The sequence below is a fragment of the Sporobolomyces salmoneus genome (genome assembly GCF_050403485.1).
Source record: "Sporobolomyces salmoneus JCM6883 DNA, S_salmoneus_JCM6883_v1_ctg45, whole genome shotgun sequence".
Classification (NCBI taxonomy): Eukaryota; Fungi; Basidiomycota; class Microbotryomycetes; order Sporidiobolales; family Sporidiobolaceae; genus Sporobolomyces; species Sporobolomyces salmoneus.
In genome coordinates, this window is record NW_027481118.1 from 1 (window position 1) to 26,476 (window position 26,476).

At 49.9% G+C, this 26,476-nt stretch overlaps 12 protein-coding genes across 12 annotated transcripts; 5 read left to right on the forward strand and 7 right to left on the reverse strand.

The window, feature by feature from the left end:
• Nucleotides 1–128: 128 nt before the first annotated feature.
• JCM6883_000292 (uncharacterized protein) lies at nt 129–513 on the forward strand (the record flags this gene model as incomplete). The annotated part of the gene is made up of 2 exons (XM_076633805.1): nt 129–229; nt 308–513. Coding segments are annotated over 2 exons (307 nt in total), but the record flags the coding sequence as incomplete, so codon positions are not given.
• A 108-nt stretch (nt 514–621) lies between these two features.
• VPS24 (ESCRT-III subunit protein VPS24) lies at nt 622–1,339 on the reverse strand (the record flags this gene model as incomplete). The annotated part of the gene is made up of 2 exons (XM_076633806.1): nt 622–989; nt 1,051–1,339. 2 exons carry the CDS (start codon nt 1,337–1,339, stop codon nt 622–624), a joined length of 657 nt encoding a protein of 218 aa, XP_076486162.1.
• Nucleotides 1,340–1,581: 242 nt separating this feature from the next.
• GPI17 (GPI-anchor transamidase GPI17) lies at nt 1,582–3,139 on the forward strand (the record flags this gene model as incomplete). Its single annotated transcript, XM_076633807.1, has 6 exons — nt 1,582–1,804; nt 1,880–1,996; nt 2,062–2,244; nt 2,315–2,401; nt 2,467–2,804; nt 2,870–3,139. 6 exons carry the CDS (start codon nt 1,582–1,584, stop codon nt 3,137–3,139), a joined length of 1,218 nt encoding a protein of 405 aa, XP_076486163.1.
• Nucleotides 3,140–3,947: 808 nt separating this feature from the next.
• On the reverse strand, nt 3,948–5,280 carry JCM6883_000295 (uncharacterized protein; the record flags this gene model as incomplete). The annotated part of the gene is made up of 4 exons (XM_076633808.1): nt 3,948–4,685; nt 4,748–4,841; nt 4,938–5,156; nt 5,228–5,280. The coding sequence occupies 4 exons, from the start codon at nt 5,278–5,280 to the stop codon at nt 3,948–3,950; spliced, it is 1,104 nt and encodes a 367-aa protein (XP_076486164.1).
• Nucleotides 5,281–5,890: 610 nt separating this feature from the next.
• Nucleotides 5,891–8,286, reverse strand: SSC1 (Hsp70 family ATPase SSC1; the record flags this gene model as incomplete). The annotated part of the gene is made up of 6 exons (XM_076633809.1): nt 5,891–5,985; nt 6,060–6,666; nt 6,735–7,510; nt 7,570–7,795; nt 7,867–8,091; nt 8,233–8,286. The coding sequence occupies 6 exons, from the start codon at nt 8,284–8,286 to the stop codon at nt 5,891–5,893; spliced, it is 1,983 nt and encodes a 660-aa protein (XP_076486165.1).
• A 573-nt stretch (nt 8,287–8,859) lies between these two features.
• On the reverse strand, nt 8,860–10,449 carry JCM6883_000297 (DUF2461 domain-containing protein; the record flags this gene model as incomplete). Its single annotated transcript, XM_076633810.1, has 4 exons — nt 8,860–9,003; nt 9,075–9,195; nt 9,264–9,846; nt 10,014–10,449. The coding sequence occupies 4 exons, from the start codon at nt 10,447–10,449 to the stop codon at nt 8,860–8,862; spliced, it is 1,284 nt and encodes a 427-aa protein (XP_076486166.1).
• A 139-nt stretch (nt 10,450–10,588) lies between these two features.
• On the forward strand, nt 10,589–14,830 carry UTP22 (rRNA-processing protein UTP22; the record flags this gene model as incomplete). The annotated part of the gene is made up of 6 exons (XM_076633811.1): nt 10,589–11,491; nt 11,556–12,260; nt 12,324–12,553; nt 12,609–14,232; nt 14,294–14,518; nt 14,585–14,830. The coding sequence occupies 6 exons, from the start codon at nt 10,589–10,591 to the stop codon at nt 14,828–14,830; spliced, it is 3,933 nt and encodes a 1,310-aa protein (XP_076486167.1).
• A 339-nt stretch (nt 14,831–15,169) lies between these two features.
• On the reverse strand, nt 15,170–17,716 carry JCM6883_000299 (uncharacterized protein; the record flags this gene model as incomplete). The annotated part of the gene is made up of 11 exons (XM_076633812.1): nt 15,170–15,278; nt 15,345–15,438; nt 15,575–15,661; nt 15,733–15,905; nt 16,054–16,519; nt 16,590–16,652; nt 16,747–16,941; nt 17,028–17,111; nt 17,202–17,438; nt 17,537–17,562; nt 17,628–17,716. 11 exons carry the CDS (start codon nt 17,714–17,716, stop codon nt 15,170–15,172), a joined length of 1,623 nt encoding a protein of 540 aa, XP_076486168.1.
• Nucleotides 17,717–17,841: 125 nt separating this feature from the next.
• MTG2 (putative GTPase MTG2) lies at nt 17,842–19,960 on the forward strand (the record flags this gene model as incomplete). Its single annotated transcript, XM_076633813.1, has 3 exons — nt 17,842–18,102; nt 18,176–19,035; nt 19,102–19,960. The coding sequence occupies 3 exons, from the start codon at nt 17,842–17,844 to the stop codon at nt 19,958–19,960; spliced, it is 1,980 nt and encodes a 659-aa protein (XP_076486169.1).
• A 384-nt stretch (nt 19,961–20,344) lies between these two features.
• On the reverse strand, nt 20,345–21,522 carry JCM6883_000301 (Mpv17/PMP22 family protein; the record flags this gene model as incomplete). Its single annotated transcript, XM_076633814.1, has 9 exons — nt 20,345–20,414; nt 20,494–20,499; nt 20,570–20,668; nt 20,745–20,886; nt 20,957–21,031; nt 21,102–21,135; nt 21,220–21,287; nt 21,380–21,417; nt 21,488–21,522. The coding sequence occupies 9 exons, from the start codon at nt 21,520–21,522 to the stop codon at nt 20,345–20,347; spliced, it is 567 nt and encodes a 188-aa protein (XP_076486170.1).
• A 172-nt stretch (nt 21,523–21,694) lies between these two features.
• Nucleotides 21,695–23,439, forward strand: CDC43 (protein geranylgeranyltransferase type I subunit CDC43; the record flags this gene model as incomplete). The annotated part of the gene is made up of 7 exons (XM_076633815.1): nt 21,695–21,786; nt 21,852–22,106; nt 22,163–22,330; nt 22,402–22,537; nt 22,602–22,647; nt 22,715–23,019; nt 23,080–23,439. 7 exons carry the CDS (start codon nt 21,695–21,697, stop codon nt 23,437–23,439), a joined length of 1,362 nt encoding a protein of 453 aa, XP_076486171.1.
• A 391-nt stretch (nt 23,440–23,830) lies between these two features.
• Nucleotides 23,831–26,330, reverse strand: JCM6883_000303 (mitogen-activated protein kinase; the record flags this gene model as incomplete). Its single annotated transcript, XM_076633816.1, has 15 exons — nt 23,831–23,842; nt 23,910–24,001; nt 24,077–24,130; nt 24,205–24,438; nt 24,501–24,574; nt 24,649–24,653; nt 24,736–24,796; nt 24,861–24,914; nt 24,985–25,095; nt 25,165–25,185; nt 25,256–25,329; nt 25,397–25,521; nt 25,607–25,674; nt 25,767–25,807; nt 25,887–26,330. 15 exons carry the CDS (start codon nt 26,328–26,330, stop codon nt 23,831–23,833), a joined length of 1,470 nt encoding a protein of 489 aa, XP_076486172.1.
• Nucleotides 26,331–26,476: the final 146 nt, after the last annotated feature.

Consider the following 26,476-nt stretch of genomic DNA (forward strand, 5'->3'; position numbering starts at 1 on the left):
AATTATATATTTTTTTGTGGTCAATTTTATTGTGGTTTTTTATGGCGCTTCCCCCCCCCCCCCCCCGCCCCCCCCCCCCCCCCCCCTCTCCCTACATCGACATCGTAACTGACCATTTAGATGTTTAGACAAATCATTGAACGATACAAGACTTGTACAACGCCTGAAAGCGTGATTGAGATGCAACAAACTATTATCAAAGAAATGGAGAAACAAGATGATGAACGACGTAAGTCACAGTGCCCGCAACCGGTTCTTTCTCCTTCGCCAGAGACTGATTGACTCTATGACCTGCGCAATCTTACAGGACGAGAGAAAGAAAAGCTCGAAGAAAAGGGAGATCTATTAGTACAAAACTTCAACCACTCAAGTCAAGGTGGTGACACATGGCGACCGTATCACTCTGACGAGGAAGGTGAATCGGAGTCAGAGGCAGAATCAGAAGAGGCAGAAGAGGAAGAATCTGATTACGAGGTGGACAGATTAGGGAATCGAATAGAAAAACAACTCTAAGAAGGAGGAAATATCACTATTCATACAACCCGAAACGATCACAGGAAACATACTTATCAACAATGAGAGTACTGCAGAACCGAGGGAGCGAGAGTGGGAAGGACCGAACTAAGAAGACAAGAGTCCTTGAATCGCTCTTTCCATTTCCTGATCTCTTTCGTATTCTTCCTCCGCCGTCGGTGTTGTTTTCTGCGCAGGTAAGCTCCCGACTTTTGATCCGACTTGACCGAGCTTTCCATCGGTGATTTGCCATAACACTTTATCGACTTCTTCCTGAGCTTCTTCCTCCATATCCTCGTCCTCTTCGTCGAGGGTCTCCATCGTATCGTCCATCATTTCTTGCATGATTCCAGCTTTCATCATCTCCATAGACATTTCCCTCATTGTCGAACTTAGTTGTGGAACAGAGATTAACGAATTTGAGGCTTTCATGATTTCGGATGAGGCTTGCAATGTTCCCGTGACTTTCACCATTGCTACACGCAAGACAGACGTCTCAGTGAACTGTACGACTCGGTAGAGTGAGCTATAGCTTACCTAGTTGATGACCCAATTGCATATTAATCGAATTCAAATTCGCTTTACTCGTAACCAACCTGCTCTTCTGTTTCTGACTCCTCACGACTTCCCTCGCCAAAATCTTTGCGTTCTTCGTATCCCCCTTCGCGGCGAGTTTCTTGATTTCGGCTCTGACTTTGTTCGTAGAGAGGTCGAGTTGATGGATTTCTCGGTCTAGGACTCGGGATTGCGATTTCAGTTGGGTTTGCCATTTGCGGACTTTCTCTTGTGGGGTTGGGCCCCAGATTAGACGGTTGAGGGATTGCATAGGATGGTAGGAGAGGTGAGAAGAGCGAGGGATTCGAGGGGGAGGATTGGGCCGAAGGAACTGGAGCGGAGAGAAGATCTGGTGGTCGGCGAGGGTAGTTAGAGTCGCTTTGATCGTAGTAATCGAGTCGTCGATCTCAAGAGAGTGAGTTGGAGGGAGAAAGAGTGTTCCGAAGTTGCGTCAACTTGATCAACTCCTCTCACTCCTCCGTATTCCGCCCAATGTATCCTTGAAGCCCAGCAATGTCCAATACTACGCCACTGAAACCTACTACACCCGAGATCAACCTCAAGACTCGTCGAATCACACTATTCTCATTCTGGACCGTCTTCGTCTTGCTTGGAGTTCCTCTGTGGTGGAAGACGACATCGTTGGAGCGCAGACAGCTACCTGAACAACGGATACAGCAATGGGATCAATACATTCACGAGAATGACGATACTCGGATCTCTCGTCAGGTCGAAGGTAAGCCCTCTACTCTCTGGCTCTCCCTTCGGGACCTACGAACTCACAATGTCGTCCATGGTGAATTGAGACTAGGCGGGAGAGTCGTGAAGTATTCACCACATTACAAACTCGTCTTCTCGTTGTTGAATCAAAACTCTTCTCCGAGTTCAGATCCTCTGCTGTCATGGGATATCGACCAATTGCTGCAGCGTAAGCTCCTGAATACATCCTTCGAATCCCCAACATGCTGATAGCCTGCTCGTTCCCGACTATAGAGCACTTCAAACCTCTACTATCTTCGCTTTCACCTTTGCACAATTTCACAATCGAATCCCAGGTACAATACTACTCTCCCTTATCTATCAACCTCCTTCAGGATGAAGCAAGCGATTCGAGTACGACGTGGGTACAAGAGAATGATGTGAAAGCATTCGTCAACAACGCGGAATGGAATTTAGGTAAACCATCTCTTTCGAATACTGCATTAGCCGAGGGTAGTCTGCTAAGCCCGCTTTCGTGCGACTGTAGCTTCTGGAACGACTCTAGATCCAGTCCTACATTTCATTCTATACGTACCTTCCGCTGAAAACCGTCCGATGAAGATCAAAACTTCCCGTGCGTTCTCTTCGATCCTTTTAGTCGGTGGCCACTTCTGACTAGTTCGGGGCGAGCAAACACAGAAACTACAGCTACTACTTCATTCATCACTCCGCAACGAGGCGGTCTCGTCATCTACAACCCATCTTCCGCTACTTCTCTCGATTCTTCGTTCCGTACCTTTTCTCGACAACTTCGATTACTCCTCGGTTTACCTCGCACAACGTCGAACGTCGATCAAAAGAGAGAGATTGAAGACCTCGTTACGAATCGACTCGGAGAAGCTCTAAAGGACACCACTTCGACTCTGGTTAACCTCGTCAAAACGATTTCTGAAGAAGATGGAACTCAAGCCGCGAATGTTTCCGTTGGTTTAACGGTACAATCTCGAGTAGAGCGAGCTTTAGACCTACTAGATTCCGTAAGTTCGGAACAACGCATTCAGTCTCTAGAACACCGCATGTGACCTCATCTCCGTTCTTACAGGCCCACGATTGTTCCCAATCCGCTTCCTGTACCCTCTCCGACCAACTCGCGCGAGTCTCCCTCGCGCAAGAACTAGCAAACAAAGCTTATTTCGATCCAAGCCTGTTACCGATGCTCTATTTCCCACAGGAGCACAAATACGCAGTTTATACGCCTTTGTTCGGTCCGGTGAGTGTTCCGTTGGTGGTAGGATTGATCAGGGAGTTGAAGGAGTGGAAGAAAAGGAGGAAGGAGAAGGTAGAGGCGAAAGAAAGGGAGAAATCAGAATAGTATCTATTGTCGTAATTCTTGTACGTGTCTCGAGCGAGCGAATTCGTAGAGTCGAGAGAGTCAGTCCGGTCGCCTATCTGCTACTTGTCGCTCAGTCAACTCGCAAGTTCACACAACAGCGGTCTCTGCACCTTACGGTTTTGCAGCGGAATGGAGATTCTGCTTCCGCTTCTCCCTCCCGGACTGCTACCGACTCTCGCACACCTTTGATCTCAGAATGGTCACACTCTGGCCTCCTTGTGTGAGAACTTAGGACAAGCTACTCAGCATCGAAGAACGTGAGTCATCATTCGAGGAGAGAGTCGAAATTGTCGAATTGTTTCGAATTCTCTCAAAGCTTCGCTAGTTCTTCTCTCGAGACGATGAGCACTGAAGATAGTGGTAATAAAGATCGGCGTAGTTCGAATTGACAGCGCGAAGGGTAAAAGAATGAGACAACAAAGTGATCTGAGAGGATTGAAAAGCGAAGAGGAGAGAGATAGGTAGAGGAGAAAGACAAGCGATAGAGAGAATTGAGCTTACCGAGCGGCGTTACCAGCGAGTTCGAGGACTTCAGCCGATAGGTATTCGAGAACCGCAGAGAGGTAGACTGCACACGAATGGAGAGAAAGAGTCAGTTCAGTCCGAGGGAGACGCGTTCTGAAGGAGAAGACTCAAGACTCACCAGGTGCTCCAGCTCCGATTCGTTGAGCGTAGTTACCACGACGAAGGAGACGATGGATACGTCCGACGGGGAAGTAGACGTAGTCGCATACTCGGTACTCACCAACACGGCGCAGAGAAAGAACGAAGTTCGAAAGAGACGTTTTCATTGCTGTTTCTCTGCGAATTTCTGTTCCTTCAACTCCCGATAAATCCTCACGGCTTTCTCCCTCTCCCGGTCCAGCAACGCCTTCATGATCGGATCGACCGGTAACCTATTCTTCCCTACTGGTTCTTCCATTCCCGCCAATCTCAATCCTTCGAATCCACCCCCTCCTCCCGCAGTTTCCGATAACCTAGCACCCGCGGTCGTTCCATCCGAAGCGGACGACAAAGCTTTCGCGAGTAGACCCTTCCGAGCGGGTTTCGCGAGAGTAGGAGGAGCCAACACGACGGATTTAAGTCCTCGAATCGGTTCGACTGAATCGAATTCAGTTTTCCCAGTTCTACCCCTCTTGACTTCTGCTGCTTGAACTTCCTCTTGCTCCTCGGTGCTGATTTTAGGTTTCTTGGGTTGTTTAGCGAATGGATCTCGAGATTCTTCTGGTGTAGGTTTCGATTTCTTCTCTTTTCCATATTTCGTTTTCCCATCTCCTCCTTCTTCCTCCCCCTCTTCCCCGTCGGCGATTCCATTCCATTCCTCGTCGGCGTCTTCGGCGACCTGAGTAGTTTTCGATTTCTTCTTCTTGTCTTTGAGTACTTCTTTAGTCTTCTTGTTGACGTTTTTCGAAGCTTGAATCGTTGAATTAATACTCGATCTCATTTCTTGTTCCACCCTTCGATTGAACGTCGATAACGACTCATAGGGTAAGGGTTGAAGTGTCGTATTGTTTGACTTCTTCTTCTGCAGGAGAACGAGAGGTCAGTAGGGAGAAACAGGGAAGGAAAGAGAGTTTCGGATTTTACTTTTTGATTCGGATTCTTTAACGCTTCTTCTTCTTCGCGTTTCCGTTTCTTTTCCGCGTGATACTCTTGTCTCAACTTGTCCGCATTCAGGATCCTACACGCGGCACACGAAGAGAGGGCGCGAGATGAGAACCGACTTTCCTCTTGAAATCTCTCGATTCGTTTACGATGACAGAGGGAGAAGACGTACCTATAAGCCGATTTACTCATCCCATTTAGATCCCCACTCGCATTTCCCTGTCTAGCAGCACTCGCGGAAGGTTTCCTCCTCTTATTGTTCTTCTTCTCTACTCCGGTCCCTCCTCCTCCCGCTTCTTTGCTCAAATCGACTTCAATCGGTTCACCATGGTACGAGGTCGTAGCGATAGGTAGTAACGAGTCTTTTGCGCTAGGTGGGTTGTTGTAGCCTCTGTTTAGAGATGAGGGAAGGAAGGTTTGTTGAGAGATGAGAGAAGAGGAGAGAGAAGGAAGAGGACGTACTTGGCTTGTTGCGTCGCGAGTCGGATTGAACGTTTTTGTTTCTTGTGAGGCATACTAGCGATGAAGTGTGTGAGAGAGGGAGAGACGAGCTCGAGATTTCGATCAAGGATTTCGCGAGCGACGGTTTCTGAGAGGTTTGGTCTTTAGGCGAGCTGCGGCATCAAGCGACTCAGAAGCTCTTGAACCACAGAAGCGCAACGCGAGCGAAGCAGACAGAAGCTCTCACGAGAGAACGCGCGACGAATCGACAACGGATCCGAAAAAATTCCTTAACGTTGCGACGGTTCATTCAGGGTTCATTCAGGCAGGCTATCATGTACAGAAGGAAGAAGGGAAGGGAAGACACAGCTGAAAAGCGGAGGAGTGGGGAGTTCTAGAGAAGAGGGAGGAGGGTTTGCCAACGAAAGAGGTAGAAGTAAAACTAGGGAGGCATTTTGGTGGATTGAGAACGACAGAGAGAAGTTGCGAGGAGAGAAGAAAAGGGGGTTGTAGGAGGTACGGAACAGAAAAAAAGAACAGAGAATAAAAATGCTAGGCGGGACTCAAGAGACGCCGATAGGGTCGAGTCAAGTCGAGTGAGAGCTAGGGGATTGGGGAATAATGCGAGGAGCAGAAGGACGTTGGGTGAGAATAGATAATTAGGATCGAAGGAAGTTACGGAGTTTAATCCTTCTTGGGGGGTTCGGTAGAGTCGGCAGCGGGTTGTTCAGGAGCGGCTTGACCATCTTGGTTTCGCTTTTCGTAAACCTTCTTGAAGACTATTAGACGAGCACACACAAGTCGAGTCAATGACTGAGCGAAGGAGAGGAAGCGATAGTGAAGAAGTGCTTACGGTTGAGGGAAGAAGATTGAACTTCATCTCGCTTAGCCTTGAGTTCCTCAGCGGTAACGGTAGCTCCTTCGGCTTGAGCCTTGATTCCGAGTTCACGAAGTTCACCAACGAGTTTCTCGACTTGCTTAGCCTCTTCGGCATCGATTTGTTCCTTGAACTCCTTGAGGGCCTTTTCGGTTTCAGCGGCGACGGATTCCGAAGCGTTCGCGGCTTCAATGAGATCACGACGAGCCTTGTCAGCTTCGGCGTGGGCCTCGGCTTGTTCAATCATCGATTCGATCTCCTTGTCCGAGAGACCGGAAGAAGCCGCGATCGTGATCGATTGATCCTTGTTCGTCGCCTTGTCCTTCGCGGAAACGTTGACGATACCGTCGGCGTCGATGTCGAAAGTGACTTCGATTTGAGGGATACCCTTGGGAGCAGGGGGGATACCGACGAGTTGGAAGTTACCGAGCATCTTGTTGTCGCGAACGAGTTCTCGTTCTCCTTGGAAGACCTTGATCTCGACAGCGGTTTGTCCATCGGCGGCGGTCGAGAAGGTTTGAGACTTCTTCGTGGGGATGGTGGTGTTTCGGTTGATGAGACGAGTGAAGACACCTCCGAGGGTCTAAGGCGAAAAGAGAGAAAAAGTCAGTTTTGCCTCGAAATGTGCAAAGTTGAGTTGATGCGACTTACCTCAATACCGAGGGAAAGGGGAGTGACATCGAGAAGGAGAACGTCGGTAACGGATCCAGCGAGGACACCACCTTGTACGGCAGCTCCGACGGCGACAGCCTCATCGGGGTTGACTCCCTTTGAAGGGTCACGACCGAAGACCGACTTGACAGTCTCGATAACCTTGGGCATACGCGACATTCCCCCGACGAGGATAACCTCCTCGATCTCGGAAGCCTTCATTCCAGCATCGGCGAGAGCCTTCTTGCAAGGTTCGACCGTCTTTTGGATGAGTCCACCGACGAGTTGCTCGAGTTGAGATCGGGTGAACTTGAGGTTGATGTGCTTGGGTCCCGAAGCGTCAGCCGTGATGTAAGGAAGGTTGATGTCGGTTTGAGCGGTCGAGGAAAGTTCAATCTTTGCCTTTTCGGCAGCCTCTCGGATTCGTTGAATCGCCATTCGGTCCTTCGAGAGATCGAGTCCAGACTCCTTCTTGAATTCAGCGACGATGTGGTTGACGAGGGTGATATCGAAATCTTCTCCTCCCAAGTGAGTGTTTCCGTTGGTCGACTTGACTTCGAAAACTCCCTTTTGCATCTCGAGAATCGAAACATCGAACGTTCCTCCTCCGAGATCGTAGACGGCGACTTGTCGAGAGTCGTTGCGGTCGAGTCCGTAAGCAAGAGCGGCGGCGGTAGGTTCGTTGATAACTCGGAGAACGTCGAGACCAGCGATCGTTCCGGCGTCCTTGGTAGCTTGACGTTGAGAGTCGTTGAAGTAGGCGGGAACGGTGATGACTGCAGACGAGTCGAGAGTGAGTAAATAGCTTGATAAGAGAGCGAGACACGAGACTAACCGGCGTGCTTGAGCGATTTTCCGAGGTAACCTTCTGCGGTTTCCTTCAATTTACCGACGACGAAAGCACCGATTTGAGAAGGGGAGTACTTTTGTCCACGAGCTTCGAGCCAGGCGTCTCCGTTGGTGTGTTTGACAATTTTGAATGGAACATTGTGAAGATCGGTTTGAACTTCGGGGTCGGAGAATTTTCGACCGATGAGACGCTTGGTGGCGAAGAAGGTGTTCTAAACCCATCACACACTATTAGCACTCGCACTCGCACTCAGAGTAAGAGGAAGAGGATGAGAGGACTTACTTCAAAGTTGACGACGGCTTGACGTTTGGCGGGGAGACCGACGAGTCGTTCACCTTCCTTGGTGAACGCAACGACGGAAGGGGTTGTTCGACCTCCCTCCGAGTTTTCAAGTACTCGAGGAACCTTTCCTTCCATCAAAGCGACACACGAGTTGGTCGTTCCCAAATCCATTCCGACTACAGGTCCAGAAACTTTTCCAGAGTTGAATCGTTGCTGAGAGATAACCTGGACATCATAGTGGATACATTAGCTATTCGCACGGCTCGGATGAATTGCCCGCGGAGAGTGTGGCGCGGAGGGAGAAAAAGATGAGAGAGATGAGAGAGAGGATTGACTCCCAGGAATCGAAGAGAGCTGGAGACTTACAGCACGGGGAGTGCGGGCGGCACGGAGGCCGGAGAATCGTGCGGCGGAAAGCATGTTGTGTAGAGGAGAAGAGTGGGGGGGGGAGAGAAGGGAGAGAAGAGGAGAGGAGAGGTCGGATCCCTTCACAACTTTTTTCGATTGGCTTCGATGATTGTTCTACTTCTCCTTCTCGAGGCCGCAACGCTGCAGGCTGTTTTCTGCATGATTCCGAGACCTCGAGTTACGCTCATCGTGGAGATCGAGCCCCAGCTGTTCCACCCATCTCCCAGAGCGCGCTTCATTCACCTCGATTTACTTTTGACAATTTTCGTTTTCGCCCGATCCCTCGTTTCACACTCGTTCCGATGGCTTGATCTTGCTCTAGCGGTCTCTCAGGGACGTAAAGTATTAGGAAAACTACTCGCGAGCAGACCGGCTGAGGTTTGAGATACTCTAGACGGCTCGCCGTCACGCTTCGCAAGCGCCAAAACTCTCTCATCTCTCACTCTGAAACACTATGAACCATCAATACAGCGATCAAAGTGAGAACTTAGTATTGCAGAGTTTATTGGTCGTATCAAGCGTAAATCTTTTGTTCCTTCGAGGGAAATTTGTCGTGAGAATTGATTTCGTTCAAGCGTTTTTTCTTCATTCTTCGTCTTCTTCTTCCTCGTCCTCTCCTCCTTGATCATCGTCGCCTTCTCCAGCATGTTCTCCCGATGGATCGTATCCTCCAACTTCTTCTTCCTCTTCTTCGTCCTCGTCGTCACTCGGAGGAGAGGGAGAAATGAACTAAAGATCGAAAGCGAAGAGGAGGGTCAGTCCAGAGGCACGGACGCAAGAGAGTGTTGACTGAAGCTTACCTCGTTGAGTAGGTGTACGAAAGGAACAGTGATCCTCATCTTGTCCAAAACTTTGACGAGGAAATCTTCCGCCACAACTTCTTCGTCTGTGAAATGACTTTCAACTGCGAAAGAGCGACATCTACAGCGAGCGACGGCGGAGGAATCAGTCTTCGTCCACTTGTGTTCGAAGGAGGGGGAATGACTCACTTGAGTAGATCGATATCCGGATGGGTTTTATCGACTCCTTCAAGTTTCGGTGCATTCTTCAATTGATCTTCCCTACCAAAGATACTCCTCCTACCTCCATCCTTCATCGATTCCGGTTTTCCATACAACTCTACGAACTCTTTCTCCGCGATCACATCTCTCAATCGTTTCGGATTGTCGAGAATCGCCTGACGAATCGCCTTCAATTCGTTCGTATCGGGTTTCCAACACCCCGCAGCCAAGATCGAACGACCTCCTGGACTGATATGGAAGTAATAGAACGCGAAAGGACCTTTACGACCCGTACGAGAATGAGAGATGGATAAATTCGTCTTGTATGGAGTTTTGTCCTTTGAGAATCGAACGTCGCGGTAGATTCGATGAACGAGATCTTTGACGGGGAGATGAGGGAGTTGCCAATCTACTTCGGAAGCTTTTGGAACCCACGCGGTCACGAACGATTTGAAGTTGGTGTTTGCGTGAAGGTAACGTTCTTTGTTTTCTTCGAACCAGTCTCGATCGTTGTGTGAGCGAAGTTCGAGGAGGAATGACATCGTCGTGGGGAGAATCACACTCGTGTCGGCTGCGAAAGAGTGAAAGAGGTTCAGAGTCAGTACAGATTCATTCAGGTTTTCAAAACTCGATCTTTCTTTCGCCTCGTTTCAACTCTCTCTTCCTTGAACGAGCCTCCCTCTCGCCTCAAATACTCACACCGTCGACAATGAGCTGGAAGTAGTGAAAGGAGCTCACCTTTGGTCTTTGGAGCCGCAACTTTTTTGATACTTTTGACGACCCTCGTATTCTTCCCTCCATCGTCCTCATCTTCCTCATCTTCTTCCGCGCTATCCTTCTCGTCTTCATCGTCATTGATGAACTCATCCTCGCCATCCGATTCAGCCTTTGCCTTGCGTTTCCCTTTCCTACTAGCACTGACGTCGTCGTTCTTCGTCTCTGACTTTCCTCCTCCATTCTTCTTCGTAGCTTTCTTCCCTTTACCGTTCTCCTTGCTAGTGCTCTTCGCCTTTCCTTTGGTTTTCGCTTTCGCCTTGACTTTGGCCTTGGACGAGGAAGAGTCGGATTCAGCTCCACTCGAGAGTTCTCCTTCTTCGGAGGATTCGACTTTGGATTTGCGCGCTTTCTTCTTTGGAGGTTCGGACGATTTCGATTTACTCGTTGATGGAGCCATCTTCGTGAGGCGGGCGAAGAGACGGAGACAGAGAGGTGCGAAACACTGTAGGGGAAGTTTGTGATCGAAAATTGACATTTTGTTAGCGGCAATTGTCCAAAGCATGTAGCTTTCTTTTGCACTTTCTTCCTCACTCGGCATGTCGAAACCGACCAAACGAGCCTCTAGTAGCTCAACAAACGCAACGAAGAGCAACAAGAAGCAACGCAAGGTAGTTCAAGACGAACAAGAAGAAGTTGAAGAAGTTTCTTCCTCAAACTTTGAAGATTCAGAAGGAGATTTCGATGGGTTCGAGGACCTTGAAGCGGGAGGGAGCGAGGATGAATTCGCTGGAATCAGTAGCTCGGGGAAGAACAAGGGTAAAGGAAGGGAATTGAGTGGATCAGAAGAGGAAGATGAAGAAGAAATGGGAGAATTGGGCAACGATGACGAGGATATGATTGGAGATGATGATGAAGATCTCTATGCGAATCTGAATGGAGGAGGGGCAGGAGGAGGGGAGATGGACTACGAGGAGGAGGACGACGAAAGTTCGCACGGAGACGAAGAATCGGATTCTCAAGGCTCAGACGATGAAGAGGAGGAACCGCTGGCTGCTCCCACAGCACCAGAACCGACAAAATCAGACAGACGTAAAGCGAAACAACCGAAACCTTTGACCCCCGCCGAATTACGAGCTCTCGCATTCGCAGAATTGACGGCTTCGCCCATTTCGAACGTCCTTGCGACTCAAGTGGCTACGGTTCTCGACCCTGCGACTCCTCCTCCTCCGGCCACCTCTCCGCTTCAACCTCTTCTAAAATCGATTCATTCGCATTTCATCAATCTTCCGAAACAGAAAGCAATTTCGCTCGACAAACTTCGTAAAAAGGGAACAGTCGTCCCAGATATCAAAGGGGCGGAAGGGAAGTGGCTCAAGATGGACTTGGAATGGGAGAAACCGAGAAGTGAAGACATGAGGGTCGTAGGAAAGTGGGCATGGGGAGGAGGAACGAAATCAAAAGGGGAATACGTAGTCGAATTGGCTGTCGCGATGCCTCCTGTGAGTCAGTGCATTCTCTTGCGTCCTTCAGCTTGTATTAACTCGCGGTTCTCTCGCTGGGTAGACTCTGCTTCAACCGAAAGATTACCTCTTCCCTCGATTCCTCGTCAAATCGACTCATTACCTCGTCACTCTCGCTTCCCAGCTCCCTTCGACTCTCGGTCCTATCACCTCTTCCTACTCTCCTCTCTCTGGCTCTCAAGGTTACTCCCTCGATATCCGTTCAGCAACGTCGAAAGGAAGTGAGAAGATCGGTCTCGGCAAGATCAAAGGCGCAGTGCTTCGAATCCGAGTCGTTACACCTCCAGATGCATTCCCTTCTTCGAAACTAGCACCGACGAACAACCTCGCTCGACCTCCTTCTCTCGCTCACGAAGCAGAAAACGCTCAAATCAATCCTGCCGATCTTCCTTCGACTCCTCTCCGGTCCACGGCTCTGCATCTCTCCTCCCTTCCTCTCCTGACGAACCACCTCAAGTACCACCATTCCCTCTCGCAAACCTACCCTTCCTACGCCTCTTCCGCTCGACTCTTACAACTCTGGGCCTCTCGAAGATCGTACGGAGTCGCCGAAGGCTTCTCCCCAAATTTCTGGGCGTTCTGTATTGCGAGGAGTTTGAACGCTGGAGCGAAAGGTGGAGCAGGGAACGATGTCGCGAGTTTGGCGGCGGGTGGAGAAGCTTGGGCGGGTTGGAGGAAAGCGGTTGAATGGTTGGCGACGGTGAATTGGACGGAGGGGATCGTGTTCAGGATGACTGGAGAACAAACAGTACGTTCCACTCTCTCTCCGCGGGGTGTATCCCGAGAGGCTCACTTCTCGTTTGGTCGACAGTATTCGAAAGATGTTTTCAAAACGGCTTTCGCGGGAAAACCAATCTTTGTCGATCCTACCGGTAGCGTCAACCTTGTAGCAGGAGTCGAATTTTCAACTCTCGAAATGCTTCGACATGATGCTCGATCGACAATCTCCCTCTTGTTGAGCGGGATCGAGGATGAGAAGAAGTTTGAAACCGCTTTCTTGAAGGAAATTCGACCCGTCTCGAGGTTCGATAACTTTGTTCGGTGAGTTTTTCTCTGCTTCATCATTGTTGATCAGGCATTGAGAAGAATGGCACAGTATCACGGTCCCTCATTCACCGAAAGTCGACGCCGACGCCTCGATCGATCACGGAACTTCACTCTCCTACCTCGTCTCTTCGATCTCTGCGACTCTCTCCCGAGCTCTTGGTACTCGTGCTCGAGCATTCCTTCTCTCGCCTCCTCCCGCTCTCTCGATCTCTGCCAGTTCCTCCTCTCTAACCCCTTCTTCCGTCGATCTCTCCCTCGGGATTCTCCTCGACCCGGCAGAATCGAGTCGACTCGTCGACCAAGGTCCTTCAGCAGAAGACGAAGCAGCCTGCGAAGAATTCAGGTCGTTCTGGGGAAGCAAATCTGAACTTCGTCGATTCAAAGATGGTTCGATTGTCGAATCGGTCGTTTGGGATCAACCTTCTCCTGGTGGACTCGGGATTCAACGTAACGCGATCGTCGGTCAAATCGTTAAATACATCCTGCACGAACGACATGGAATCCCTGAAGGAAACGTCGACGTCCATGCTGGTCGAATGGATCATCTCCTCGTCGAACCTGAATCGACTCGTCGGTTGATCTACCTCGAAGATTCGGTCGCGACTGGAAAAGGGTTCAACAATGTCATCACGGCATTTGATGACCTTTCGAGGGAGTTGAAGGCTCTACCGGAATTACCTCTCGCCGTTTCTTCAGTTCAACCTTGTTCCCCTGCTCTTCGATACTCGACAATCTTCACTCCTTCTCCTCGACGATTGAACGGATTCGAATCTTTCCCCGACTCGGTCAAATATCTCGAAGCTCACGACATCATCCTTACACTCGAAAGTTCCGGAAGGTGGCCTGAAGATCTCGAAGGAATCCAAAAGATCAAAGCGGCATTCTTGAGCAAGATTGGAGAATCGCTCGAATCGACTCGTTCGGTCGTCAAGGCTCAAGTTGTCTTCGATGGAGAGGCTCGTACCGTCGACGATAACGTTTCGCTCGAAATCCTCACCGCGACTGGATACGCCTTCCGAGCTCGAATTTTCTACGAACGAAGTCTCCTCCTCCTCGAAGAACGGGAAGAACAAATGGGAGTCGTCGCCTCGACTTCAACTTCTTCGATCGATCTCTACTCGCAACGATTTGAACTCGGACCGAAACATCACGCCGCGATTTCAACCCTCCAGAACCATTTCACGTCGTATTCTCAAACGGTTCGACTCGTCAAACGTTGGATCTCTTCCCACATGCTCTCGAACCATTTCTCTGACGAGATTATCGAACTCGTTGTCGCTTCGGTATTCCTCGATGCGAATTCCCCTTACGAACCTCCTCAAAGTGGTTCGACTGGATTCGCGCGAGTGATGGAACGACTCGCGAATTGGACTTGGAGGGATGAACCACTCTACGTACCTCTCTTCACGTTCACGAATGCCGTCACGTCGGGAAAGAGACCGACGTTATCGAATTTGGACAAGGCTCAAGCGACGAGAGAGTTTCAACAGACGAGGTTATCGAGTCCGGCGATCGAAGAGTTTGCGTGGATCATCGCGACGGAGGAAGATGTCGAGGGGAAAATGTGGAGTAGGCAAACGGGGAAAGTCGCGGCGGCGAGAGCTCGTGGATTGGCGAAAGCGACTCTTCAAACTCTCGAGATTGGTGTCACGTGTGGTGGATTAGTTGTCGAGGTGAGTCGTAACTCCTATTCTCACGTCTGCTGCAACTACTCATGCATACTCTCGAATGCAGCAACTCTTCTCACCTCCTCTTTCCGACTACGCTTTCCTGATCCACCTCGATCCATCAGTCAATCCTCGTCACTACCAATCGCTCACTCCCGACTTACGAGCTCTCTCTACTCGATCGTCGAACGTTCTCGCGGGATCGCTCATCGGCTCGACAGAAGACGATGAGGAAGAAGACGCGGTTCGGATAGGTTGGGATCCAGTTTCGGATTTCGTTACACAGCTCGAGGTGAGCCGCACTTTCTCTCCCCTTCTCTCGTATCGACAGTTGGCTAACTCCGCTTGTTCGCTTCAGCGTTTATACCCTTCGATCTTCCGCCTATTCCACTCAGCTCACGGATCATCCACAATCGGAGGAATCTGGAACCCCTCACAACTTGGCTCGCGGCAGTTCAAGACCGGACTAGGGATCCCTCTGAGACCCGTCGCAGTAGAGGGAGGGGAGAAAGCAAAAGTTGAGATGGATAAGAGGGCCGTTCTGAAGGAGATTGAGAGGTTTGGGAAAGGGTTGGTGACAAAGGTTGAATTGTTGCAAGAGTAGAATCAAATCGTTTCTATCGCAATTTGCATACTTCATATCGCATTCGTTCCTTCCCTCGAGAGCGCGATCAGAGGGAGCGAGGAAGCGTGGGAGGCAAGGCCAAAAAAAAAAACTTGATGGGAAGGAAACATTATTCACATTGCTGAACTGATAACGATACGGAGTGGATGAACCAAACTATACAATCCGGTAGAAGTGAGAAGCAAAGGGAAGAAGGGAGCCACGAAACAGAATAGACAACAGACAGAGATCAAAGAAAGAAGGAGAGAAGGAGAATTGCGCTCGAACTTGCGACAAATATCGGAGATCGAGGGCGGGGTGGTTGAGAGCGGATGGACTCTACAGCTTGGCGCCCATAATTTGTGCCACTTTCGTCGCTTGTCGAATCGAGATATCCTTCATAATCTCGGTTGAACCTCCTGGAATCGAGTAAGCTAGGACCTCGCGACTGAAGAAGGAGCGGTAAGCGTTAAAAAGTAAGACGGTGAATTGAGTTTATCAATGAGGGACTTACTACAAGCGTTCAACCTTTTCAGCCTGCCCTCCTTTCGTATAGGCAAGCCCTCCGAAAATTTGAGCTGCTTCTTTCGCGCAGTATTCGAAAGTATCTGAGCGAGGCAGAAGAGCAAGAGACGTTCAGTGTCATGCTAGAGGCTATCTTGCTTCCATGAGCCGATAGAGTTGAGTAGCTCGAGGGTGTCGCAATGGTATGAGGGAGAGAAAGAGTTGTTGAGGAGAACTCACCTGAAGCTTGAGCTTTGAGTAGTGCCATCGTTCCTCCACCTCGAATCGTCAGGGTATCAGCATCGTACTGCTGAGTCTGATAGACAACTGTAGGAGAAGTGAGTCCGCTTTCAGCGATACTTTCGCGACGAATCATCGTATCTCAGAGCGGGACTCACCGTTCTCCAACCAAGCGTGGGTCGATTCGATCCTTTGCGCCATGTTCGCCATCTTGGCACGGATAACCGGGTGTTCAATCATTGGTTTCCCGAATGTCTTGCGTTTACAAGCGTACTTGATCGATTCTTCGAGGAGGATCCGTGCGAATCGGTTTGCTTGAATTGCGATACCCCTGTCAACGCGGTACAGCCGAGTCCAGTCAGTGACGGACATAAGAACGTATTGTGACCGAAGCAACGAGGGAAGACCCGCGATGGTTTTAGTTCGACTGAAGGTAGCAACGAGGAACGATCCGAGATGAAGAGAAAGATTTTACTCACGCTCGTTCTCCAGAAAAGTTGTGCATAATCAACGCGAACCCCTTATTCTCCTTTCCTAGCAGGTTCCCGACCGGTACTTTCACCTCATCGAACTCTACATAACTCGTTCCACTCGCCAAAACTCCCATACACTCCATCTTCCTGGTCTTTACTCCCCCAAACTTCCTTTCCACCACAACTAGCGAGATCCCTCCCATTCCTTTCCCACCGGTTCTTACCGCAGTGACGAAGATTTCCGAATAAACTCCATTCGTGATCCATTTCGCTGCTCCATTGACGACGTAGTATTGTCCGTCGGGAGTCTTCTTCGCTTCCCTTGTCAAGTTTGCGACATCGGATCCGCCTTCGGCTTCGGTTATGGCGAGACAACTACGAATTTCACCGCGAAGTAAAGGTCCGACGAGTCGAGATTTGAGCTCGGAGGAACCGAAAGCGAGGATAGGACCGATCGAGATACCGAAACCACCTAGTGCGTGAAGAAGTCGAGTGAGCAGATCACAGAGGGATGAGACCTGACTACAAGGGGATTTTCTCACCAAGTAAACCATACATTATTCCACCTGACGCGCAACGAGACAATTCATCGAGCAGAATCAAATCTACACAGTCCAGCGAGCTTCAGTCAGGTTTCTGACGACATCGACGTAATAGCGAGCGAGAGACAGAAGTTAAAAAATGGAAAGGACTGCTCACTGTGGAAAGCGTCCCATTCCTCACTCGGAATCCCTCCCGGTACCGGTATCCCTTTCGAGTATTCCTCGTCCGGCCAGCCCGTTCCTCCCGCAGCGATCGCGCAGAGGATTCCAAAATCTGCGATTCGTTTGTATTCTTCTGGAGGGATCTCTTTCGCTTGATCCCATTCGTAGGCATTCGGGATAAGGTACGTGTCTACTCAGTTTTTTCGGAATTGAGAGTGAGTGAGGCGAAGAGAGGAGAAAGGGGAGAGGGAGAGAGAGAGAGGAGAGGGAACGAACCGGTGAATTTTCGAATGGCTCGACGAACTTTATAGTGAGAAGGTTTGTAGTAAGGTGAAGACCAGTCTTGATACCACGACGGATCTACTCTCGAGCGCGAGAGGCGTCAACCAGAGTCATACGCAGTCTGAGCTTTGTTGCGGCGAGCGAGGAAAGAAACAGAAGAGTTCTCACCTCCGAACGGAACGAGGTCTCCAAAGTAAGTATCGTCTTCTTCTTCCTCTTCCTCCGTCTCTTCTTCTTGTCCATTCACCTCTCCACTTCCATCTTGAGCTGCAGCCTGGGGAGCTTCTCCAACGGTTCCAATCAAGAATTTGCTAGCGACGGTATCTAGAATCTTCTGATTATGGAACTGCCAGAACTTCTCGCTCGCGTCTGTACCGGCTGCGTTCAGGAGGACTTTCTTTCCACCTATTGATCCAGAGTCGACAAGAGGTCAGCGAGGAACAACTCGCGAAGTGGGGAAAGGGAAAAGAGAAAAGTGAAATGGGAGGGAAGGAAAGGCGTACCGGGATGATTCTCAAGGAAAGGAGTACTACCGAGGATCACAATATCAGTCTACAGTCAGCTAGGAGCCGCGAAGGAGGTAAGGGAACTCACACATCGTAGACTTTTTGATCAACAACTAGCCAAACTTCTTGATCCGTAGATTTATGCTGTTCAATCTCCTTTAGCGTGTAAGTCTTCATCCTGCTGCTGTATGGCGGTATGTCGAGCTAGAAAGGGGAGGAAGGTGAAGGTGGAGAAGAGTTAGATCGGCGACCTCTCTTTCCCTTCCCTTTCCTCTCAATCACGCTGATCCCATTCCTATCAAATGACCCTTCTTCTAATACGGCCGATACGTATCTCTCTCCCCCGATCCTTCGCTTCCAAAACTATCGCGATCCGATTCAATTCTTCCTCTTCATCAACTCCTCCTGATCAACCAGCAAGTTACGCCGAGCAGAAACAAAAACAGAAAGCCGATTGGAAACGACGACAATCTGGTTCGAACTTTGTCGATACTTTATCGATCACGGTTACTTCTGGAAGAGGAGGAGCTGGAGGAGTTGCGTTTCATCGAGAGAAATTCAAGGTTAGTCTCCCATCAGTTCTTACTCCTCCTGTAGGCGTAGGCGTCGATGCAGAAATTGACATATGCGGTGTAGGCTAGAGGACCCCCATCAGGAGGACCTGGAGGAAGTGGAGGATCAGTTTACCTGATCGCGACTCCAACCGTTACTTCCCTCTCCCATTTACCTCGTACCGTTCGAGGTGGAGTCGGTGCCTCAGGAGGAGGGAAATGGTTGGCCGGTAAACGAGGGGAAGACGTCGTTATCCGAGTACCCGTAGGAACCGTCGTTCGAGAATTGGACGAACGAATCAAGACTGAAGAAGAAGAGGAGAAAGAACGAGAGGAGAGACAAGGACTCGAATGGGCTTGGAAGGTCAATAAAGTCAGACTGCATGAAGCGGAAGCGAGGGACAAGAAATGGACCGAATGGAAGAAAGTAAGAGATGTTCAGGAGAAATTTGGGGTCAAAGCGAACGAGGAACCGATTGGACCTTGGATCGAGAAGGAGGAACAAGAGTTTGACGAAGAGATGATAGAGGCGTTGGCACAGTTTAGGAAGAGGATGTTTACGATGTATCCTCAGGCGGAATTGACGGGACATCCTTCGTTCCTCGCTACTGAACATCATTTACTCTCGAAAATCCTCTCTCGTGAAGTCGAATTACCGGGGATCAAGAAACCTCGTAGGAGGAGAAGACACTCGAAATCGAGAAAGGAGGAGGAAGAAGAACCTTTACTTCATCTCGACCTAACTCGTCCTACGCCAATCGATGAACCGATCTTATTGGTCTCGGGAGGTCAACCAGGATTAGGAAACCCTTCATTCTTGACTCATCAAGACCGATCCCCTAAATACGCGACGAAAGGAGGAGCAGGGGAAACGATGAGATTATCGTTAGAAGTGAAATCTAATGGAGAAGTAGGGTTAGTCGGGTTACCAAACGCCGGGAAAAGGTACGTTTTGACTTTCATTACTCAGACCCGACAGCTGGAGTCTGATGTTGAGCATTTCACGTACAGCACACTCCTTCGAGCTTTGACTTCCTCAACTCCTCGAGTCGCTTCTTTCGCCTTTACGACTCTCAACCCTCATCTCGGTACCTGTGTCGTTTACTCTGACGGTACCTTCTCCGGACCCCGTCACGATCCCGCTTCCTCCTCTTCCATCTCGTCACTTTCCGATACTCCTTCGGTTCCAACTCATTTCTCCGGTCACTCCCTCCCTTCCACCGACCAACCAACAACGATCAACTCGAAAGAGAAAAAGGAGGAGGCTCTGAGGTTCACGATTACCGATAATCCTGGACTACTGCCGAATTCGCACTTGAATCATGGATTAGGACACGAGTTCCTGAGACACATCGAACGATGTACTTCACTCGTTTACGTCGTCGATCTCTCCACAACTACCTCATCCTCGGAAGAAGAAGGAGAAGAAGGAGAAGAAGGGAAGATGGATCCGGTTGAAAGTTTGAAAGTATTGGAGAACAGTTTAAGGGAATATGAGAAAGTTCGAGGATTGCCAGAGGGGGAACTCGTTCGGAGGGTCAAAGGGGTCGTAGGGAATAAAGCGGATCTATTCGGTCAAGGAGGAGAGGGAGAAGGAGGAGAGAAGGAGAGTGTCGAGATGGGAAAGAAACGGTTAACGGATTTGCAGGAATACGTCAAGACTCTTCCGAGAACAGAAGAGGGAGAGGAGGCTCCGATGTGGGTCGTACCGATCAGTGCGAAGAACCGACAGAACGTGGGAGTACTCGTTAAACAGTTATCGAAGGATGTCGAATTGGAGAGGGAGAAGAAGAAGGAGAGATTGGAGAGGGAGGAAGCGGAGGGAGCGATCGAGGAAGACGATGAGGAGTATAATAGATGGGTTAGATGAAGAGAGAGAAGGTGATCGTTCGTTGTTGATATCGCATATTTTCTGCTCGCATCATTTCGCATGTTCACTCTTTTGCTTGTTGTAACCATTTACTCGCTTGCAAACATTCCATTCTTCTAGCTTGGTCGTGGCTCGCGTCTGTTGTCGCTAACAGGTGAGGCGGTCGCGATGAGATGCGGCAAGGGTCCTGCCCGAGAATAAGCGATAAGTTGGTTTTTGCGAAACAATGAGGAAGGATATCAATGAAAGGGTAACGAGGATGGGAAGGAATCTATATATAAGGATTGTCGTCGTCGTGACGAATAAGTGCGAGTGCCTCTCGGGAATCGAGGCTTTTCTAAGGGAAAGGGAATCTAAACGAGTCGGGGGAGAGAAAGTGTCGGTTTAGTGGATAAGTTCCTTGACTGCATCCTCCTTGACTTCGGCTTGAGAGTTTGCATATGATAAGTAAGCGCTACGAAGCAAAAGTGACTGGATGTCAGTATCGTTCGCTCGAGTGAAGGGAGAACGAAAATGAGGAAAGTGAAACTTACTTCCAGCTATATGAAGGACGGATGGCGCAACTTTATCAGTGATTGCGTTCGGAGTACCGGAGGAGAGTAGACGTACAATAGCGAAACAACGTTAACCGTAACCAACCTCAAATGAGGAGGAACGAGCGAAAAGTTGGCCATTTGCGTAGGAATCCATAATTGCCAATTCTTTTGTCTGTTCGCGACCAACCGTCACACCGTCAATGTCTTGTCCGAGAGCAGAGAGAGAGCAGTGATAAGCGATAACGTACAAAGTAGGCCACCAACTATCCTTCAACCTTCTCTGAGCTTCATCGATCCCTTTACCCTCCAAGAACGTTTGAGAAGTGAAGAATACTCCGACCATTACTGGAGTGAAGACGAATTGATCGGCTGCTACTCGCGAGATCAATTCTATCGCACGTCGAGAGAGAACGATCAGCAGAAGAGACGGAGGAAAGAGGAGGGAGAATGAGAGACAGACGAGCAGGCTTCGAAGCCATCTTGATTCGTTCGAGAGCACTGAACCATTTAGTCACGACCGGGGCGAAGATCAAACCTGAATAGCTCGTCGCGAAATAGGTGAGCTTCGTCTCTTCTTCGACGAGGAATCCGGAGACAGGGCTTACCTCCGTAACCTGCCAGCCTTAACGTTCGCATGAACTACATCTCACTAATGTTTTGTCAGTATCTACTCTACCGACCGAGAGAACCCACAAGAGGCGGAAGAAGAAGAAGAAAACCTACGTCATGATCTTTCCCTCTCTTCTCGATCCCTTGTTGCGCTAGAACATCTCCAGCACCAAAGAGGAAAGCTACATTGATACCATGCCCGAGTCAGCTAGCGAACGGGGAGCGAGAGAGGGAAGAAAGGGAACGAGAGAAAGCAAAGAGGGAAGACGCTTACCGGCTGATCCCATACCGGTCGCATAGGGACGACGGATCCTACGAGTACGAGATGGAACAAGTTAGCCTCACAAAAGGGACGAGAGGAACGAGGGAAGAGGTAGCTCACAGGGCTCTGTTGTATGCTCGAAGGAGACCGGACATGATCCTAGAGGGGAATTGGCGTAGGCTGGTAGGTGACAGCTGTTGAAAGCTGTCTTGCAGTCGATAGAGAAAGGGAGAGAGGGAGAGAAGTGAACAGCTTTTCTCATCAAAAATCCGTTCAATTCCGTCACGTGTGCTTCACCTCTTCCACACCCCTTCTTCTCGCCTCCATATGGACTCGTTCCGATCAAAACAGCATGTACTATTCTCGCTACGACATGCAAAGTACCTCCCGACACCTTACGAACCAGAAGATTCGAACCGGTCAGTCAACACCTCCTCATCTATCCTCCTCCTCTCCTCTGGAACTGAGCGACCTTTGGGTGCAGGATGACGTTGGGATACTTCTGTCTATCTTCACTCGCCTTACTGCCCTGCCCCTCGACGGCCTCGACACCGACACCTCCAGAGGAAGAGAGGAACGTTCGCTCTGCCTCCTCTTCGTCAAGGCAGCGACCAGCGGCATTACAGACAATGTTACGACCGATACAAAGACAAGGGCTCATCGATTGGGTCTACGAACAACAGTTGTCGACAGGAGGATTCAGAGGGTCTGATTCAATCGGATCATCGTTCGTAGTCTCGTCGCGCCGTCTGTTTATGAGAGTCAAGACTGACGGAGCGGAGGAATACGTAACAGGTCTTCTTCGACGATAGCGTCAAGTAGTAGAGCGACACTGGATCCACCGAATATCATTCAATCTTACACGGCGATTCTGATCCTCGCTTTACTTGAAGATCCTCTCGAGCGACTCGATCGAAGCGGACTGTTACGGCTCGTTGGGGAATGTCAGAACTCCGATGGATCGTACGTCTATTCTGCTTACTCTTCTCCTGGAGCTCGTTGACTGAGCTCGATTCCTTGCGAGAAACCGTCAGATTCTCGTTGTTCCCAGGTAGTGCAGAACCTGGGGATCCTCGATCTACTTACTCAGCATTCGCGATCTGCTCGTTACTGAACGATTGGTCGACGATCGATACTGAGAACGGATTGAGGTTCCTAGATTCTTGTCGAGTGAGCTTTCCTCGTCCCTCTTCCTCTGCTTCGCGCTTCTCGAAGCTAACTACCCACGACATAGAGCTACGAAGGAGGGTTCGCGCAACGTCCTCACGCTGAAGCGAACGGTTCGTCCTCCCTGTCCCCGATTCCCCTCTCACTCACCGTTAACTGACCCCTTTCTTCATCGCTCAGCTGGCCCGACCTATTGCGCCATCGCGTCCTATGTCCTCTCCTCCCGTCTCCCTTCCCTTCCTTCTCAACCCTCTCTCTTGCGCTGGTTACTTCATCGTCAAATCCCGCCCACTGCTCCTCTGCGACCGTCGAGTCCTAGCTCAATACCTTCCTCCCGCGATACGGAAGACTCAGAAGAAGGAGAGGAGGAGGAAGACGAGGATGAGAGACATCTACCGCCGATGACGGAATGTGCAGGTTTCCAAGGTCGAACAAATAAACCTCTCGACGCATGTTACTCTTTCTGGTCCCTCGCTTCCCTTCGGGTACGCCTCTCCTCTCCCTTCTTGCCCTCTCAGTCACTGACTCGTTCGTTCGCTCTGCAGCTCCTGCTGGAGAAGAACGATTTCGAAGAGTTGGTGGAGACAAGGAAGAACTCGAATTGGTTATTGAATTGTCAACATCCTCTCTATGGTGGGATCGCGAGGGAGAAAGGAGCGTTACCGGATGTATATCATACTTACCTTAGTTTGGCTGCGTTGAGTATCGGTCAACCGACCTCAAGCTCAAGTGAGGCAGGCGCAGAAGAAGGGGAGCAGGAGGAGGAGGAGGAGAAAGAGGACGAGAGAAGAGGAATGGAGTTGGGATTGAGGGAATTGGATGTCGCGTGGAATGTGGAGATGACGGTGGCGGAGAGGTTTAGGGACAGGATAAAGGGGTTGCAGGAAAGGGATCGAGGGGATTGAACGGTGTAGCTGTGAGCTCAGATAGGGGGTCTCGCAACGTTCTCTTTCTCGCTAGTAACGAATCTCTACGAATCGAACGAAAGGAGAGGGATGGGAGGTAAATCAAGAGAAACCTTTGCGAGTTTGCGAACATGCTACGAAAAATCCAACGAACAAAACGAGAGAGAGAAGTGAAATCACCAATAGCTAGCGAGAGGCGTGTATATAACGAGAGCGAGCGAGAGAGAGAGAGAGAGAGAGATGGCAACGAATAGCGAATCCTAGAGAGAAGAGAGATGCGAGCGAGCGAAAGAAAGACGAAAGGAAGGGAAGGAACGGAAAAGGTATATCGAGTTAGGTAAAAACGGCGTAATTTGGGGGTATCAAACGAGTGTCGTTACTGTATCGTTCTTCACACGAGAGGCTGTCCTCCGGAAGAGAGAGGTCAGCAGGTTTTCAGAGAAAGAGATGAAGGAAGAAGTCGAACTGACCTGGAAAGCAATGACCTCTTGATAAAGCAGATCTTTGAGTTGTTCTTTCGAGATTGCTTCTTTTTGCATATCGAAATCGAAGAACGAAGCAGCTGTAAGCGTCGCAATCGACCTTTAGAGCGTCAGCTAAATGCTCGAGCTCTAGCAGCGCGAGACGACGACCTTACGAAGAGGAGGAGCCGTAGGTTCATCATCCGGATCATGATAGTTCTCGACGTAAGCTGTGAGTGTAACACCTCGCAGCCATCAGTCTCTTTTCCTTGAGACGGATAAGGAGAGATGAGGGGACCCTCACGATGTTCCAAACATTCCTCAACGGTCAATCTCTTCGTCGGATCGAAAGTCAAAGTCTTCGTCAAGAAATCCGTCGCGTTCTTCGAAGCGTTCGGGAACAATTCCCCAAACTCCCTCTTCTTTTGAAATGGGAGAGCACGGAGGTAGTCTCGAGAACGTCGGGAATTGATTTTGTAGAATTCGTCGAGAGTTGGAGTCCCGGTCACGGCGAGGATCAGGGAGAGTTGATTGTGATCTAGAGAGACGAGGGGAGGGTCAGTGACGAGATGGGAGGGAGGGGAGAGGGAGAGAACGTACAATCTCGACCGGGGAAAAGTGGTCGACCGCAAAGCATTTCAGCGGCGATACATCCAACGGACCAAATATCAATTCTGTCAGCGCCTCAAATCGATTGCATATCAGCTCCTCGAGGTATTGGAAGCAGAATGCAGAGAGAGAGACCGACGCTTTCTAAAACGGCAGAATTGAACAGGAGCGAGAAGACAGGATCAGTAGGTTACTCAAGCAAGAAAAGGGAAGAGACACGACTCACCGTGTATTGTTTAAACGTGAGCATGATCTCCGGTGCACGATACCACCTCGTTGCGACGTATCTATTCACATCCATCCTCATCGTCAGCCTCGAGAGAGAGATTGTGTGAGGGAGTCAAAGCTCACTCAGTCAAGAATCCCACCGCTTCAGTCTCACTACTCATCGCACTTCTCGCCAACCTAAACTCGTCGAAAGGGTGTCGATCAGCACGGTGGAAAACAGTCGTGCTAAACGAACCGACGAGCTTACCCGAAATCGCAAATCTTGAGATCGCAATTCGCGTTGAGCAAGAGGTTTGAAGGTTTGAGATCTCGATGAATTACATCTACTGAATGGAGGGCTTTGAGTGCTCGAAGAGTTCTGTCCCAACGAGGTGAGTCAGGGAATTGAGCACGAGAGGAACGAGGGAGAGAGCGAGCAGGGACGGACTGGTAGACAAAGTATTGGACGCTACGAGGAGTAGGCGCGAGGAGAAACGTCAGCGAGTCAAGAAGAAAGGAAGAGTTTGAGAGAGACTGACTGATCATCCGACAAAGTTTGAGTTTTGATCACTCGATAGAGATCAGTCTCCATAAGTTCTTGAATCAAATATACCTAATGCCATCAGGACGCTCCCTTCAGCCTTCGCACTCGACGGACTGAAGGAACGGACTGAGCTGACCTCTTTGAAAGCGTCGAATGAAGTCGGTTTGATGATATCCACGATGGCGATGATGTTTTCGCTCACTTGTTGTTCGGCGAAATAGCGGAGCAGTTTCAGTTCTCGGAGAGTACGGAGAGCGAACACTGTCGAGGAAAAACGACGCGGCGTCAGTCATGTAGTGAGCTCGCATATGGGTAGAGAGAGAGAGGAAAGAAAAGTGCAACGAACTGGAATGATCGAAAGGAGCGATTTTCTTGATTGCGACTTTTTGTCCAGTCGGTCGATGAATCGCCGAACTACGAGTACCGACCCCATCTCGGGTCAGCCACGACCGGGAGGACAGAGAAGAAGAGACAAAGGAGAACAGAAAGCGAAACTTTTCACTCACGCGACAACTCCATAAGCTCCTTCTCCAATCACGTCTTGTACCTGTGTGTATCACCTCCGTTTGATCGTCAGATCTACCTCTATGAGTAAGAGGTATCGATCAGCTAGAAGAGGAACGCACAGCGTATTTCGTTCCAACGCTGAATCTAACTTTCCTCGGTTCTTCCTTCTTTCCCTCCTGTCCCTGTCCTTGTGACTGACCTTGAGACGGTTGTTGTCTCTTCTCCCTCTCCCTCGTCGTAGCTTTCTGTCCTTGTTGTTCCCCGTTCGTACCTCCTCTGCATTCATTCGCCGGATTCACTCCAACTCCCGGTTGAGGTTGAGGTTGGGGTAAAGCCGCTGCTACTCCACTCATCGACATTGATTGTGCTTGAGATTGAGAGTTGGTTGTACGAGTAACGGGTGGGATCGAGGTTTGAGCGAGTGATGATGAGGACGAACTTGCTCCTCGAGAGGGTTGGGCGATCCTACTGTTCGTCGTGGCGTTGTGCGTCGTTGCGGCCGCGGCGTAGGGATGATTCGAAGCGGAAGAGGGATGGGATCGGTGAGTGAGGAAACTAGCCATACAACCGAGGAAGTGGAAGAGAGACGAGAAGAAGAGGGTCGAGCGAAATTGAGTGAATGCGTCGAAAGAAAGGGTCGAAGGAAAGAAAGAGCACGAGAGAGATGGGTATTTTGCTGCAACTACCAGAGCGAGCGAATACAAATGGG